This window comes from Channa argus, chromosome 23 (assembly GCF_033026475.1).
Source record: "Channa argus isolate prfri chromosome 23, Channa argus male v1.0, whole genome shotgun sequence".
Classification (NCBI taxonomy): domain Eukaryota; kingdom Metazoa; phylum Chordata; class Actinopteri; order Anabantiformes; family Channidae; genus Channa; species Channa argus.
The window spans coordinates 7,253,945-7,271,878 of record NC_090219.1 but is presented as its reverse complement, the minus strand read 5'-3'; the positions used below and the strand labels follow the sequence as shown (position 1 = coordinate 7,271,878).

The window sequence follows — 17,934 nt, the reverse complement described above, 5'->3', positions numbered from 1 at the left end:
TATTGTAGACACAGAATACACAGACAAACCAAAGATACAGAACCTGTTTTCTCCTTTCTCGGCTGTATCGTTTGTGGTTGGTCAGAAACATTCGGTGTGATTACAGAAAACTCACTAAAGACCACAAAATTCCTGAATGGTGTTTCTATGAGCAGGAGCGGTTTGAACATGGTTGATGACAGCAGCCATCATTTTTATAGTGAAGTCAGGAGACGTTAACCAGACAGCCAACTGTTCAGTGACACGTAGCTGCATACTGCAAATATGAACATCAGGTTGCTTATGTTAATAAATACATTGGACTTGAGTTGTTGCAACCTAACTACAAAAATGTAAAAAGAACTATTTCTCCTTGTCCTCATAGTATGTCGGCATGTGTATATTAGTATTTGTTTAGCACAGCTGTTGAGTTGCATTCAAGGTGTCTGTCTCCTCCCTAACACAATGACAACAGAGTTTTTACACCAGGAAACCTTTAAATGTTTGACTGTTTGTTTGTATTTTTCGATGAACTAGTGAAACATTTTGAGCAAACAATTTAAATGACATACCAACTTGTTTCCACTGAGTCACTGTTCAAACTTATTTTAAAGGAATTGTTTGTCATTTTGAAAAATATACTTTCACTTTCACTTTCTTATAATAATTAGAGGAGGAGCTAATATGAGTCTGATTTCTATAAATTAGAAGCTAATGCTAAGGAAATGGTTTGCATCTCCATATTTTACTTTTTCACCTGTTTCGATCAAACCTGTAAATGGTATGGGTTTTTTTAACATTGCTGGACCTCAGGTCTCTAGGCTAAGTTCTGGAGAATTTTGGCAATTCTTTTACACTATTTGAGAAACATTTTCACAAAATTCTAAAAATAATTAAAAAATGTTATTTTTAATGGGTCTGTTCTTTATTTGCAGAGCAGTTAACACTATATCAAAACTTTTTCCTCCTCACAACTATTTATACTAATTTTCACTTTTTTAGTCAAATAGATCCAAACTGATTGTAGCTGTCTGGCAAATCATCTCCAAAAACTTCATCCTGCCTATAGATCTAATATCACTGTGCTTTTACTCAAGACAACACAATGGCACAGACTCCTATGAAAACAGTTTCCAGTCAAGCCATGTTTTTCTTCTCTTGTCTTACATTCGGGATATTTATAAAGAACATTTATCATCAGTACATTTGAAAGAACCACCTAAGCAAATGCATCAAATGTAAATTCAATTGAGGAGAATTACAGTAAAAGGTATTTACAATCAAAATGCCAACCACGAGAAAATAAAAGCTACTTCTGCACATTGAAATCCCAAGAGGTACAATTTTTTTTTTGTTGTTGTTGTTCCAAGCTGGGAGACACAGTAGAAAAGCATGACCACGACAAAATAAAAGCCCATGGTTCATCTTATAGATACATCCACGTTATGGTTTAGTTTGACCCTGCCCTGTGCTTGAAGTATTCAGACCTGAGTCAAACCACTGCAATCCTTTCCTCTAGTTTTCCATGATTGAAAGACGTATTTGTGCCAACGCAACCAAAGGATTTCAGTTGTGTTTGCACTCAGATCTGTTAGAAACTGGTCTAAAAATCGGAAACAGCTTAGTGTCTGGCCTCGAGTTCTACAAAATCATGATGAGTAATGATACTTTCACAGCTCTGGACCAAGCAAGTAAAACTTTGGCTAAATAAAAGCATATGAAGCAATACTGACACACACACCATACACATCACACGTTGTCATCACACACATACACACAGCCTAACCAGGCCTCATATGCTTTGCAGACCCTGATAAGTAGAACATTTGTATGTTTATCCAAAGAAAATAGTTTTATTTCACAATCAGATGCACATCCCTCAGTCTGGATGTTGCATCAGTTGCAGTTATTTGTAATGTAAAGGTATGTTACACTTTTTTCTTCTCTCCTGACTAATTTCAATCCATCAATAGGCAAACTTGATTAAGAAAAATGTGAATTAAGTGCTTGAAAACGATCTCAAACTGTCAAATGAATACAAAAATTTTCCAAAAAAATGTAAACAAATGGTAAATTACATTTTTGCGTTGTTGCACGTTAACACTTTATGGTTTCTGCTGTATTCGCTTTGTCATAGCAAACAAAGAAAAAAAGGCTAAAAAGAATGATTTAAAATCAAGCAATACATATAAAACAGTGATGTGGTATTTTTTTTAAAGGTTATCCAAGCCCAGAATCTTTCTGTTTGTATCCTTGCATAGCTGTGGATATGTAGCCATACAATAACACTGACTGGATTTCATTTCCACAGAGGAGGCCTGACTAAGGCTCAGGTTGTTTTGGGTGAAGGAAGAAACTTGTGTGTAGCATCCACACTCAACTATAGACTAAGGGTAGATCCATGAATGTTCAACTACTGTGTGACAATAATGTATTCTCAGTTAGAAACAAAATGGAGGTGTTACTGGACCGGGAATTTGATTCATGATTCATGAGTGTGAATGCTACACGTGAAATCTTCTGTAACAAGGAATTTTTTTTTGGTTGTGTCAGACCTGATTTGGCTGTGTTAAACCTGATCTCTGATAGGCTTAAGCTCTGGGTGCAAAGGGGCTGGGGTGTGAGTCGAAAAGATCAGAGGTCAGCGCTAAGCTAGTGGAACAGCTGCTCTGGAGCTCAACAAAAATCTCCCTTTAGCAACCCAGAAATACATAAGCTTTGATTCTTCAAACATTTACACCTCTGGAATAATCACATATTTTTCTAGAAGCACATGTGCGCTCAACTCTAGAACACTCAGGCAAGAAATTCACGAGCACGATCTGTGAAACGAATAGAAAAGACTTTGTTCTCTAAATGGCACATATTCGGTTTTTAGGACAACGTGCTAACACAGTATGCTGTTTTCCTTTGATTCAGGTGTTTTGACACACTGAACCCATGCTTAATATACAGTGCACGTCCAGATCAGAGTGTACCAAAAAGGAGCAGCACCCTCCAAATGTTCATCTTGTTGCACGACTCAGACAGCTTAAACAAAAAAAAAAAAAATCCACCTCCACTTCTGTCAAGTGGATAAGGCATTGTAGCTTTTATGTGTCACTCAGTTCCACAAAGACAGAAGGTGTTGCTGTTTTTATGTACACTCTCTACATGAGGAGTCAGACTGACTGAATAGTTTGATTCAGTCATTCTGAATATGAAACTCTTAGTTTTTCTAAACATATTTGGCTACATTCTTCCTACCACTGTAACCACAACTATACAAAAACCATCCAGCTTTACTCAATAGCACCATAAGAATGTTGTTCCCAAATTATACAGGGGTAAGGGATTATTGGACATTTGTGTGTGTGTGTGTGTGTGTGTGTATGTGTGTGTGTTCTATTGGTGAGGTAGGGCTACATCCCATGTCGTTCCACTACTTTTCAATGTGTGTCTACATGTGTGTACAAAGCATATCTCCCTGCTGCAGAGGAAAACCCTGTGTGTGTGTGTTTGTGTGTGTGTGTTTGTTTAATGCACGTGTGTGTGTGTGTGTGTGTGTGTGTGTGTGTGTGTGTGTGTGTGTGTGTGTGTGTGTGTGTGTGTGTGTGTGTGTGTGTGTGTGTGTGTGTGTGTGTGTGTGTGTGTGTGTGTGTGTATGTGTGTGTGTGTTGTAAGCGTGCACACTAAGCACATCTCCCTGCATCGGAGACTTGCATAGCTTCTGCCGGACAGGAAGAGCAGTTGTCCATTTGGACGGAGCCTTTGGCACAGCCTTGGCCGATAACTGAAGGCAGTACTCAAGTTGCACCATGGAATTCAAAGAGACAATCTGCCCTTATTGCACCATAAGTACATGTGGATATATTTGCACCATATGAAGTGGGATTAGCAGCCAATTGACTCTGTAGCTTGACTGTGTTGCACCATATGAACATTGATACTGCTGCTTCTGTTGCACGTTTGCACCTACTGAATCTACTTGCCAGTTTACAGCAAATGAAGTGATTTGTCTTTTTTTTTTTTTAAGTGACTAGCACCACGGAAAAGTAATGTAAGCCCACTCCTTGTTCACATTCTAAGACATAAAAGGATTGATTCAACATTTTTGGAGTTAGTCTCTTCTTTTTTTCACTTGATTTACAACCCCAATTCCAAAAAATGAGTAAAACGTACATAAACGCAAAATGCAATGATTTGCAAATCTCATCAACCCATATTTTTTTCACAAACATAAACAACGTATCAGCTGTTGAAACTGAAAAATGGTAAATTTCATGGAAAATATTAGCTCATTTTGAATTTGATGGCAGCAAAACTCTCAAAAATGTTGGAAGAGGGGCAACAAAAGGCTGAAAAAGTAATTGCGCAAATCAAAAGCAAATTTGACAACTAGTTAGATTAATTGGCAACAGGTCAGTAACATGACAGGGTATAAAAGGAGCATTTCAGAGAGGCAGAGCCTCTTAAATGTAAAGATGAGCAGAGGTTCACCAAACTGCAACAAGATCCAGCATTAAAATTGTGGAAAAATTTCAGAACAATGTTCCTCAACTTAAAATTCCGAAGACTTTGAGGATCTCACCATCTAGAGTACATAATACTTTTCTGATTCTCCAAATCTCAGGAGGAATCTCTGTGAGCAAGCGACAAGGCCAAAGATCAAAACTGGATGCATGTGATCTTTGGGCCCTCAGGTGGCACTGCATTAAAAACAGGCATCATTCTCTACTGGAGATCACTGCATGGGCTCAGGAACACTTCCAGAAATCACTGTCTGTGAACAGACAGTACCTTCCTTATTTCAGCAAGACAATGCTAAACCACATACTGCAACCATCACAACAGCATGGCTTCACAGGAGAAGAGTCCGGGTGCTGAACTGGCCTGCCTGCAGTCGAAACCTTTCACCAATAAGAAACGTTTGGCACATCATAAAACACAAATTCCGGCAACAAAGGCCCAGGACTGTTGAGCAGCTAGAATCCTGCTTTAGACAAGAATGGGACAAAAAACATCACCTAAACTCCAGCAACTGGTCTCCTCAATTCCCAGACCTTTACAGACTATTTTTAAAAGAAAAGGGGATGCTACACAATGGTAAACATCACCCCGTTCCAACTTTTTTGAGATGTGTTGCTGCCATCAAAATCAGAATGAGGTAATATTTTCCATGAAATTTAAAATGTCTAAGTTTCAACATCTGATGTGTTGTTTATGTTCTACTGTGAATAAAATATGGCTTGATGAGATTTGCAAATCATTGCATTTTGTTTTTATTTAGTTTTTACACATATACACATTTATTTAGGGTTGTATTAAATCATTTTACATTTCCAGGCTTTTTAGGCATAAGCCAATAACAAGGGAGGAATAAAAAAACTACGCTTTGGCTGCACTGGGAAGCATTAGTCTATAAGAAGAAAGCAGCTTTAAAAGTTTGATTTGACCTTACCACTTACTAACTCATCAACACATTTTCAAATTTGATCAGAAATTTGTCTTCATTATTAATTTGATTGGTTATTAAAACAGTTGTTTATACATAAACCATGAACTGTATTTATCTTTTGTCACTGAAAACTACAGTGGATACTTTAAGACAGTTGTTAATCTTCCTTAGAGGGCATTGGCTAACAAATCTTCTAATAATCTGACTTAATCATGAAAAAAATAAGAGACTAAAGCTCAAAATGACCAAAATATGCTAAATTAACCCTTTCACCCGCTTCATCCTCTTGGACAGCAGCAATATTAAGGAGCATGTGTGTTTGTGTTTTTTCCTTTTGTAACGGCACCATCTGAAATGACTCATGGCCGGGTTTCTCCTGCTCTGCCCTTCGTTTTACTCGCCGTCAGGTGGCGTTGAGGCGGCCCTATCACTCCATGAGATTTCAGTGTTCCTGTGGACGGGCTGATGACTGATGTCTTAACTCATTTGTTGTCGCCTGCCAATGTAACAGCTTGGATTATAGGGATAAACAAACAAAAAATAAATAATGAGCCATGCATCACAGCTCAAACGTGGGTGGCTTTGGAGGAGTCGATATTGGACACGGAACAAGAGAAGACGAGTCATCGGAAGGTTTGTGACGATTACAGTCCCAAACTGTTTTATACCAGCTTCAGTGGCAGCACCCTGTTAGTGTGGGACCAACGTTATTAAGAAATCACACAGAAAAATGGAGCAGACATAGATCTGAAATAATTAGTCTTGCTTTTTTCTCTTTCTGTTGTGAATTGGAAGTGGATTTCTCGTAGCCAGGTCAACCAACGCAACCAGATTTTTTTTTTTTAAGAATAACCTTCTGTAAACGGGATAAATAAATGAAAAAAGTGCTCACTTCCACAATCTCATGTCATCGAAATGATGGAAATGATGGAGAACAGTTACAGTAAAACCCTAAAGACTCATACTGAATGTGTGATTAAACATAAGTAAAACTAAAGAACATCAGCAGGCACTAATACGTCAGTAAAACAGCTGTGAAATATTTTACATTATTAACCAACACAGCGTTTACTGAAATCTCTAGTCATTTTTTTTATCATTCAGGTTTAAACAACACATTTGTTTCCACTGGTCTGGTTTGGACGTTTCAGGGCACATTGAATAGTGCACAGTTTAGCAGTGAATAAAATGATTTGGGGTTCATTTCTGGCAACGCTGTAACCAGGTCCACATGTGCAACATTCATTTCTATTGTGCAAAACAAAAACAAAAGGTAGTCGACATTACATTTTTGCATTGCCGCACAAACACTTGCTATTTTTGAGTTATTGCTATTCTCATTTCTACCTTTAGAGCTAACTTTCTAACTGTCACGTTACAACCTTGCTTTTGCTTTCTGGCTGAGATGAAAACATCGAGACCACCCATTTATTTCTGCGGTAGATACACATCCACAGGCAAAAGAAAACTCTCGATATCTTTAACTAATTATGGGCTGACAACTATGTCATTTTCCAATTTCTGCAAATACAAGAAACTCTGTTATTTCTGTTTCTAATTAATGAGCTTTGGAGGTCCTGTTTCAGTTTGGAACCAAATGAAGCCAATCGCCTCCTGGTTCTAGCTCCATATATAGTGAACAGGAATGAGAGCGATATGCAACTTCCTTTAAGTGACTGTGTCAAATTTTGTCTCGTGTTTTTCTTTTGTTTGTGTGTTTGCTGCCAGTGCCCTGTCTGTCTCCATCTTTCCCATCATGCTTTGCTACTCCTTCCTTGTCACCCAACCCCCAAAACCATTGTGTCCAACGCCATTGTCCCCATGTAACGGTACATAAAAACATCCTTTCTGTACATACAGTAGAAAATAGTTGCACTACCTTTAGACTAGACTAATGACAACAACTTCACAAACTCATTTTATTAAAAGTGACGTTTTTCTTTCTTGGTTTCTCATCTTTTTGTTCTACTGGAACGCGTGAAAGCGTGAGCCACGCAACGTATAAACGGCATGCGGTGGTTAAAAAAGTGTGAAACTGTGCACTGTTTTTCAGGTTTTTTTTTTTTTGTTAATTTGTTTTTCTCTTCACAGCAGAGCGTGGGCACAGGAAATGAAAGACCTCAAAATCAAATGAGGAGCAATTAGGGGAGGGGAAGTAGAGAGATGGAAGGATAAAGACAGGAAAGAGATGGACTCGTGCTGAAGCAGCTTGTTGAGTCATGGCCATGGGACTCGCAGATCGCAGATGCCCGCAAGGAAAGTGTGTTTGTGAGTGTGTGAATTAAAGTGTGATTGATTGCTTTGTGTCTGTGTGCTTATATTAAGTGTGAAATTGTGTAGTGAATATGTTTTTAAATCTTCTCTAAATTTGAACATCCATGTGTACTTACATGTCTTTTTATGGTGCACATGTGTATGTGTTACTGTGTGTGTATTGTCAGAGTGAGGACTCATACTGCAACAGTTCATACAGTAGGGGTCCATCACGGTAGCGGATGCCCACAGCCGCCGGTGTTATGTATTGTAGGATGTTTATAGTCCTCCGCAGGCGCCTGTCTACATAGTGGGCATCCCATGCCGGATAACGTTTCCTGGGCATGTCAATTTTTATAAGTGGGCCCTCAGGTTTGGAGATTGGGGGCGCTGACCTCACCTGAAAAACCGGAAGGCATGTCTCAGCCACATCTTCTTCCGTCTGTGACTTGCCCATGTGAGCCGGGGTGGGGGGTGCGGTCGGCGGGGCTGACGGGGGCAGCGGAAGACCCCACAGGAGCTGGGCACAGCAGGATGAGGCGGGGCTCGGCTGGAGGTGGGCGGTGGCCGGGTGCAGGAAGCCGTAGTAGAGGAGCATTACCAGGACCCCCCCAGCGAATGTCAGGTAGACGCTGCACAGTGCTGGGACGGCGTAAGAGTCGGTCAGCACGGGGTCCCTGTAGGCGTACCTATAGGGTGGTAGACACACAGGGGTTTACATTCATACTGCATATACAGTATACCTCCTTGCAATGGCTTAGAAATGTATTTTATTCTACGATGCATTTTTCTAACTCTCAAAACCCATAAAGCAATAATCTGGTCTCAGTACTATCTGACCTTCAGAGGCTGGTGCCACAAAGCTCATTCATACCTGCTGAATAGTTTCGCTTTGAGAAGGGCAGACAGATACTATATATTGTTTATTCTTTTTCTTTAAAAAATTCAGTAGTTTCCTAACAGAGCTGGGCTCTGTCAGAATAAATACACAAACTGTAGTAAATTTCTCGAGGACTCTCCAGACTTACTCTTGGAGATCTGAGGCTTGTTATTTTCAAAAATAAAATCCCCAGAGCCTTTTCTTACATATTTTCTTTGGAATGAAGTTGTACAGTTACCTCAGGGAAGCTGTCTCCGTTGTGGGTGAGGCATTTTCTAATTACACACCCACAAGGATTTAACAGTCTCTGTAGTGTCTGTCCAGTTCAAGCTTAGCTGTGGTAAACGTGTGCTTATTGGTGGTCCTTCTTCAGTCCAATCTTATATCATTCCTGACCTCACTTGAAACTGCTCAAGATTTTTATGGATTTACATCCTGAGACCTATAACTCACCACAGCCCAGTGAGGATGGTGTTCTCTGCGAGCACCACAATGTAGTAGGCCACCATTCTGAAGCGTGTCCTTCCCTCCTGTACATTGAACCAGCAGAAGATGTAGACGATGCCAACCACCATATTGAAGAGCACCTCCTCCCACTTAGACATGCAGAAGTCGGTGCCTCCATGCACCACCCAGAATGCCATGGCGCACCAGTGAAGCACCACAAAGATGCCAAAATAGATGTGGAAGAGGGAGGCAAAGAGGGCGAGCGAGAGGACACGAGACGAAATGGTGAAGAGGCGCCAGAAAAGGTGTAGCAGTGCCCCACGGTAGCTCATGCTGCGCTGGTCATCACGAGAATCTCGCAACAGCTTGTGGTAGGAGGCCAGAACCCAGGAGAGAGACAGGAGGGAGCCCAGGGAGGAGATGCCTGCAGAAGAAAAAGAAAACGTAAAGAGGACAGAGGTGGATAATTTAGCGGCCTTTTTTCTGAGTCATTCGATCAGAACAAAGTTGAGTGATGGTTTCAAGGTTCGTAAAACAAAGAGTACATTTCCACAAATTTCTGTTGAGTCAGTGTGGGTGTTTTGTGTAAGAATGTGAGAACATCCTTAAATAAGAGGTAGAGTGTGACACGACAGAAACGCTTAGTAATGATGCTTAATGGTATGAGTCTGAAAGCTAAAGTTATTTTTAATGTCCCAGCTGCTGTGTGCATCCACCCCCTTGTTCTAGTCACATATTTGCATTGAAGTAGAAGGTGTCCCAGAACTCCAGAGTGATGGGGATGAATAACAGCAGTGGGTGGCCACCTAGATGATGCATTCTCTGGATGAATAAGAACGAGGAGGCTGATGGACTTTGGCTAGCACATCCCCCGAATGCATATGATTCTGCGTTCCTTCACCTGAACAAAAAGACACTGTGTGAAAATCCAGAAGAGGCACCACGTGCAGCCTCAAATTACTAAGCACAATGTGTGCAAATTGCTAATTACTGTTTGTGCAGCTGCTGATTTGTATTGGCTTTGTGGGCTGTATGAAAACATGGTGCAGTGTTTGTTAAAATGGCAGGTAGTCTGTGCCCATAATGTAACGCTGGTTTTCTTGGCTTTTCAGACACACTTCGCAGGATCGCTGAACCGAAGGCCGTCCAGGCAGTGTGACCTGTGCTCTGCTTACACTGCAGCGTCTCGGCCCGGTTCTCCTGGATCATGATGCAGAGCTGGAGGACCAGCTGAGGGGCAGACTCCAGGAATGTCTCCAGCAGTCGCAGCATGTTGACATCTGCGTACTCGAACATCATGGCCCAGTACCAGCGACGCTGGTGCTCCTTCTGCCGACGCGACATGATGCCCAGGTAAAGCGTCCTGATGTACCTGCAGGGGGGTCAGGGGTATGAGTGCTGATTGATAACAATATAACAATGTCAGTCTCATTATTTTTAGCATTTTTTGTTTATTTTGTCTCTCTTTGTCAATTGCGTGTGACTTCTGTCTTACACTCTGTGAATGGGACATTCAGGCTAAGTTCTGCTATTACTGAATGCTGTAGTTTGACATGTCAATCAGTAGAAATCAATTAAATATTCTACATTTTAAGCAAGAAATACCAGTACTGCTTCTAGCTTCTACAATAAAATATTTTGATGCTTTTCTTTGCCTTTCTCGAAATACACTTTTGCTTTGTTGGCCCAATAAAAAAAGTGGAATAGGTCACCTTGGGTTCTGCAGAATGATATTTTCACTAACAAAAAGACAAAGCAACAAATTAGCAGATTATTCAGAATTACAAATAATAATTAGCTGTAGCCAAAAGATACAATGACTTCAACAAAATATAAACAAATTGCCTGTTATCATCATATTAACTATAATCAATATTTTGGTGTGAATAATGGTGAAAACATGCTCTACTAGAAGATATCTCATTTATAATTCAGATAAGGTTACTATTAACACTATCTATGAAATTATGGTTCCATTTGGATAATTCAGACTAATAATAATTCACTTTAGTTGCTTTTTGATATTAAAATAGTTACAGACAAATGACCTACATGATCCTTTTCAACATATGCGTTTATAAATCATGTGACTTTAGTGTTTCGATTTTAGTTTGATTTTCCTATAAAATATGATGCAAAAGCAGCACTGTAGATAGTAATTAATGCTTCCCTTTAGGTCAAAGATTATTCTGCAGCTACAGTGAGACTGTCCAACTGGGAAAACCATAGTTCATTAATCCCTGGAACATAATTATTACACATAAAAATATGTTTGCATGTGCTATAAATCGTCCTACAATTCATTGTTCTCTAATGGAAGCTCTTTGCAAATAACAGCCATGACATGAGTGGCATCCATACATAGACGAGAGTCGATATCTAGATCCTGGTGGGAGGATCCATTCCGCGAGCTGGGGGGGATTCAGTGTGAGGCAGATGGAAGTAGAGGAGCAGTGTGTGTGTGGAGGGGTGGTTTAACCCTACAACCACAAAGACACCGAAGCAGAGGAGCTGAGTAGCACATCACTAGCACAGCAGGGTGTAAATACACACATACACACACCCACACAGACAAACCCACACACAAACACACACACACAAATTCATCACTCTTCTCTCCCTGCTGCACAGCCCGGAGGCTAGTGGAAACCATTAAGGAGTCTTCTTGCAGCGGGGGGTTGGTGAGGCAGTGTCCTTGTATAAAGGGCTAGGAGGCTCTGGTGAACCTATAGCACACTCCTGCTCCTGCTACTAGTACTACTACCACCACTACCACTACTTGTCCTGAACAAAGCACACACACACACATGCACATGTGAACAAACAACGAATAACAGAAGAAGAGCAACGAACCCACTGTTACTACAGAAAGACGTGTATGTGTTTAGAGCAAACGAGTGTATGTGTGTATGTTTTTCCTGCCAGTGCTTTTAGCACTACAATTAGCAGCTACACTCATCCAAATGTGTGCATATGTGTGTGTGCGTATGTTTGTGCATGAGAGAGAGACAAAGTTAGAGTGACATAGTGAGAGGGAGATGGGTTGCCAGAAGCACAGATGCTTTTTCTCTTTGTACTCTCCATGCATGCTGACACTCATGGGAAGAGTCGTGACACCGTTTTCCACTGGTCACACACACACACACACACACACACACACACCCCACACGTGCACGTTCACACAGACACAAATGTGCACCCATGCAGAGCCCGAAGTCCTCTGTTCTCCAACTGAAGTGAGGAACCCTGACTGAGACACTGTCCTATAACACTTATTTAGCACCATGGACAGTTCTTTTGGACGTGCCTTTGTTTTTACTACAGAGAGTAAACAGGATTACTGTGGTAACTTTACAGCTAGAGTAGAGACAGTGCTCTCTGACTATATGCTGCTCTTTTCAACTGCAAACTTTGTTGAATTAACTTTTCCTAAGGTGACCCAGAAATGAAAAGAAACTCTAAGAAGTCTATATCACGGCGTGTGTCTGAGGAAGTGGGATCGTTTTCCCGGAATGAATGTCTCTATTAATATTTGTCTGTCTTTGCCAGATAGTAACTGAAGCAGGAGGTCACTGAGTGCCTTTCTCTGTCCTGCCTGTCAGTGTGAGGCAGGCTTTCATTCCTTCTAGCTACTCCGAGTAGACACACCACTCTACCCATTAGCAGCATTAAGTGTGTGTTAGAAACCGAGTTTGAGAGGGAGAGGAAAGAAGAGCGCGAGTGAGGTGATCAGGTGGGGATCAGCTGTGTGTTGTTTGTCTTGTGTCTCCCCTACCTCCACACTTGTCCCAGCTGGAGGATGTGTATGGTGGCTTGCCACAGCCATATGGTGGCCAGCTGCAGACGGTCCCTGCCGGGATACAGGCACCCCAGAGCCAGCGCGCCCCGCTTGGTCAGCCCCTCCACCTCCCCGAGCCCCCCGCCGGTGTAGTCCTGCACGAACCAGCGAAAACTCAGAATCTGGACCAGAACCGAAGGCACCAGCACAAAGAAGAGAGTGAGGCCGAACCAGAGGTAGTTCTGCCTCCGGTAATAGTCCACCGCCAGGCACAGGTCCGTGCCAACGTCCCAGAAGAAGACGAGGAGGGCGAGGATGATCCAGAGGCAGTCCAGCCACAGCTGCTCCCTTGGCGGGCAGTGGGTCTCCCGGATACCGACCCCTCCAGGAGGCTGGCCCCCACCGAGGAGGGAGCCGAGGCAGGCTGAGCGGCAGCCCCAGTAGCAAGCGGATGAGCGGCAGCACTGACAGATGTGGATCGCGGCAGAGTCCAGCGGCTCCTCGCCATCAACATCGTACAGCTGGGCGAAACCGCCGCCGCCGTACCCGACCCCTGCTTTGCCGCCGTCCGACTGCGCGGCCATGTTCCCCTTCCCGCTCCTGCCCTCCTGTGAAATGCACGACAACCGCACCGTTGTGCTTTCTCGCGGGGCGCGGATACCACGTCACTTCCCAGATACCTGCTGCCCTCTTCCCTCTCGTGCCTCGGCGACTGCTGTGTCTCTTTACCGCCCGGGGCGCGAGGAGCCATCAGAGCCGGCGGCCGCGCGGCGACGGCGGCTCCGCTTTTCCCTCGACTGATCGAGGCACCGCCACCGGGCGCTCGTGAGCAGCAGCAGCAGCAGCAGCGGAATCCTTTCTAGTTCTGGTCCAGCAGCCCTGCATCATCCCGTCCTGCGCGCGCGGTCATCTAGGGCGACGGGAGGCTATGACGTAATGCATCTCCCGCTGTTCTTAAGACGTTTGAGTGAGTGCGCGCGCGTGTGTGTGATGGGATGTTGGTGTGCGTGCGGACGCCCACCGGACACAGGACTCTTTTTTTCGACAACGACCTGTGATAAACCTTCCTTTTCAGTCAACCGCAGGACCCCGACCCCTCATCCTGCCTGCAATCAGGCTGCAGGTACCCGGCGTCCGCTGCAGCCCACGTCCGCTCCGCTCCTTTCCGCAGCTCCTGTTTCCCCACTCCCCACTTTGTCTATCAGACTCTCACTCCGCCCTCTACTGGAGATCCACTTCAACCACGAGACCACATCTGCACGCGGGTACGTGCACGGGCACGCGCAACAAAGTAGAGGGGTCGTGCAATCGTCCTGCACCGCTTTGCAGGAACAGGAAGATTGTTTTGCAGAGGAAACAGCTGGTTTCCTCCAGTCAGAAGTGAGAGGAAAAACAAGATTTTATTCAATCTATCCACCAATTATCGATCTTTTTTCCACCTCGTCTCCTTCTACCTCTTTTTCGTCCATCTATCGTCCCACCATTCCCTCCACTGGGCTGACTGCCTGTGCCTCTGCGCGCCTAATCAGCACTAACATGTGTGTGTGTGTGTATGTGTATGTGTGTGTGTGTGTGTGTGTGAGTGATCCCTGCTACACCAGCAGGGAGACAGAGTGGAGATGATTGGAATGCGAGAAGCTGGGATGTTGTGTGTGTGTGTTGAGAGACAGGCAGGAAGCTGAGGGGTAGGGATGGATTTAGATATTAATATAGGGATGAAAGGTTTGTGTGAATGAGAGAGAGAAAGACAAAGAGAAGATTCAGCCTGAAACAGCAGGAAATGATGAAGAGAGGAGGGATCGTGGAAGAGTGAAGGATTTGGGAAAGAAAAGAAGGGAAAGGAAGTAACTAAATTGGGAAAGGAAAGGAAATATGGATAAATAACATAAAGAAAAACTGAAGAAAATAGCTAAATGTAGGTGTTTTATGGGAAGTAAAGTGAAGAGGAGGACAATCAAATAAGCATTTGAAAGTTTAGAGGAACAAATACTGAATTATGGAGATTGATTTAAAGGACTGAATGTAGAGCAATGTAAAGCAATAAACTGAAGGAAAAGGTGAATTTAGGAATTAGAAAGATCACAATTGAATTTTCACACACACACACACACACACACACACACACACAGCTGTATGAGTTTATCTAGTTAGAACACATTCTTACTGACCTAAGGCAGTTACCTGCATCACTACCTGAAGCCTGACTCTAACTCTAATTCTACTCCTAACCCTAAAACATCCCTTTAAAGTTAGGACAGGACAAAATGTCCTCAGAATGATGGTAGTGACTTAAGATGTGTCCATACTACCACGGAAAGATACACATACACTTGCTCCTCATTCTCAGAAACATGTTTCCCTGTGAGCACTTTCTCCATCTCTCTGTCCATTGGCGATTAGCCTTTCTGTTGTCATGACAACCGGCTGTGCCACTGAAGGACAGGAAAAGGGAGTATGGTTGTATAGCTGTGTGTGTGTGTGTATGTGTGCGTGTGTGTGTGTGTGTGTGTGTGTGTGTAAGTGAAGAGACAATGTGAGTGAGTGACAGCAAGACTGGAGTTATTCAGCTGCAGCTCAGAGTGTGGGCTATTTTTCTGTCACCCCGGCTTAAGGCTAATTACACTGAATCTTTACAAAATGCAGAGAAATATGACCCGAGCACCTGCAAAAGTATGTGTCAGCAGAGACCTGGGAAGATGTTTGCAGCAATCGTTCACAGCAGATTAATAAATACTCAGAAAAAGTCAAGGTTACACATTTTGCTAGTTACAGACACACTGGAAATCTAAACAAACTCAAATGTTCTCCTGCTTCGTTTGCAAGTGCGAGACTCAGTTTGCCATGAATATCTCATGCAAAAATCCTAGTATGCAGAAATGGATAAAAAAAAAAACAGACATACACACAAAGCTATACCAAAACTACACATGTGCAGTGAAAACAAAGCCCCTTCTCATGAATCATTGTCATACAAGGTTGCAGCTGCAGCCTCACCCACCACTTCACAATATTTGTCCAGATGAATTAGCAGAAACACCAGAGGACACAAGATCAAATGCTTCTTGTGTGTTGATGATTCAGTCGTGCTGTTCAAGATTAAAAAAACAAAACAAAACAAAAAAGGAGAGCACTGGCAGCAGCTCCTGGATCAGCAGCAAATTTGAAAAGATCAAAACAATTACTTTGTCCTGAGCTGATGGGAATGTGGCTGTAATGGAAGACAGGGCGAGATAAGGTGTAAATGTAATTAGACAAGTTCAGATATTCCAGTTTGAATGTTTTTTCCACTTGCTTCAGCATTCAAGACGTGTGTAAAACTCTTTAATAAGCCTGAAGTTCAAAGACAGACACATAGTACAGCGTACAGTGCAGAGTTTTACAGTGAAATTACAACTAGCGAAGAAGAATACAGCCAGGAAGACAGTTTAATTGGAGCATTGTTTGGCTCCACATAAAGATCACGCTGCTGAAGATAATGTGAGCACAGTAGGAATTAAAACTGGCAAGGATACTTATGACTTTCAAACTTCTAAACAGTCTGATAGTGGGTGAAAAAGTGTTTACATGCAGTAGTTATACAACTATAAAACTGCTTCAGTACAAGTAAAACTCCCCCGTGTAAAAAAACAACTCTCTATTTAACCACAGCATTTTATTTGACACATTTACACAGTCTTTAATTTTTATGGGAAAGCAGCCTCTCATAATACTGTATATATTCAAGTACGAGGGATGCTGAGGAAGCAGCATAATTAAGATACGGTATTCGTCATTTGTTGAGTTTTGCTGTGTTGGCTGATTAGATGCTACACACACATCACCAGAACTCATTCAGATAATGTTGGGTGTGTATACACTCTCTGCCCAGACAAGAATCGTAGAACCCTTTTAATTTAGCCAATTCCTGCTCTAACCACTCTCCTATGTATGGATTAACTCATGCTGTCAGATAAACATGGTGGAGTTAAAAATAGTTTTCCCTTATGAAATGTAGAGAAGGAGAATAATGTAGCAGTACAATACATAATGTAAGTAAGTGTACATAGTAACATTCCACCACTAGATATTGAAGGAACAGCATGAGATGTGCCAGTCGGACTGTCAATATGTCAATATATAATTTGTGCTGTAGGTGACGCAGCAGAATATGTGAATTTACACAAAAATATTGAGGAAACTAACAGACTGTAATGAGGGAAAACATCAGAATCTGGACCATTAGTCATCTTCCACAGCCTCAAAGGAGTTGAAGTTGATTCATGTCAGACAGAAAATGACTGCAGAGCTGCAAACAGTTTCTTACGCTCTCTGTGCCCTGAACAAACCATTACTCTTCCAGGCTTTTATGACTGATTATGAGGAGAAAAACTTAAGTGTGGATGACTTATGTTGGGGGTTGGAAGGGGGGTGTGTGTTTTGGTGGCAAGGAGGTCCTGTGGCATCCTCAAAAATGGTTTTAGTGCCAAGGTCAACAGGCAGCGCTGCGCTGGGACAGTCTTAGCCATGCATCAGGAGAGGAGCACAAGGAGAGTTTATTCCTATCATATTTATGAAGGGTTTTTCTATCAGCAGCCGTTGAAAATGTGTTTTTAAAGGCACCTAAACCCAGTTACTGAAAAGAACAAACTCATTAAAAACAGAAAAAACAAATGGACCAAACATTTTAAACAGGAGGAGAAGAAGACACTCAAGCTCCTCTGACTGTATTATGTATGTGACTAGTCCGAGAATCTGCTACTGCATCATTCAGTGAGGACAGTGTGTTCAGTTTATGAAATTTGCACTGGGGCTGCTGTGCTGCTAGGAGCCAGACACAGACTGAGCAAAGGGTCTGGTGAAGGCGGACATTTACATTTTAAATGACATGTCATATTTGTGCAAAAGTCAAAACAATGAAATAAGCTCTGGGTGGTGTCTGAGCTGCAAGGACAGAAACTAAGATGGTGTCCAGTGCAACTCTGCCTCTTCACGATCTATTTCTGCTTGTGTGGAAGGCGATCGCTTAGGTTAATTAAAGAGTCAGTTCTGATTAAGCAGTGAGCTTCTGCAAATGCCTAAAAGAACTTCCCGATAGCTTCATTTATTTTCTGTGAGATAAAATACACCACTACACCTCTGTGGGTGCAGGTGGATGCTGTGTTTAGGACTAAAACCCTCATA

The 17,934-nt window shown here is 42.5% G+C and overlaps 1 protein-coding gene across 1 annotated transcript; it reads right to left on the bottom strand.

Moving 5' to 3' along the window:
- Nucleotides 1-3,529: 3,529 nt before the first annotated feature.
- xkr6a (XK, Kell blood group complex subunit-related family, member 6a) lies at nt 3,530-16,682 on the bottom strand. Its single transcript, XM_067493242.1, has 4 exons — nt 12,772-16,682; nt 10,172-10,368; nt 9,003-9,420; nt 3,530-8,358 (listed from the first exon to the last, which is right to left on the bottom strand). Exons 1-4 carry the CDS (start codon nt 13,356-13,358, stop codon nt 7,854-7,856), a joined length of 1,707 nt encoding a protein of 568 aa, XP_067349343.1. The 5' UTR covers nt 13,359-16,682; the 3' UTR covers nt 3,530-7,853.
- Nucleotides 16,683-17,934: the final 1,252 nt, after the last annotated feature.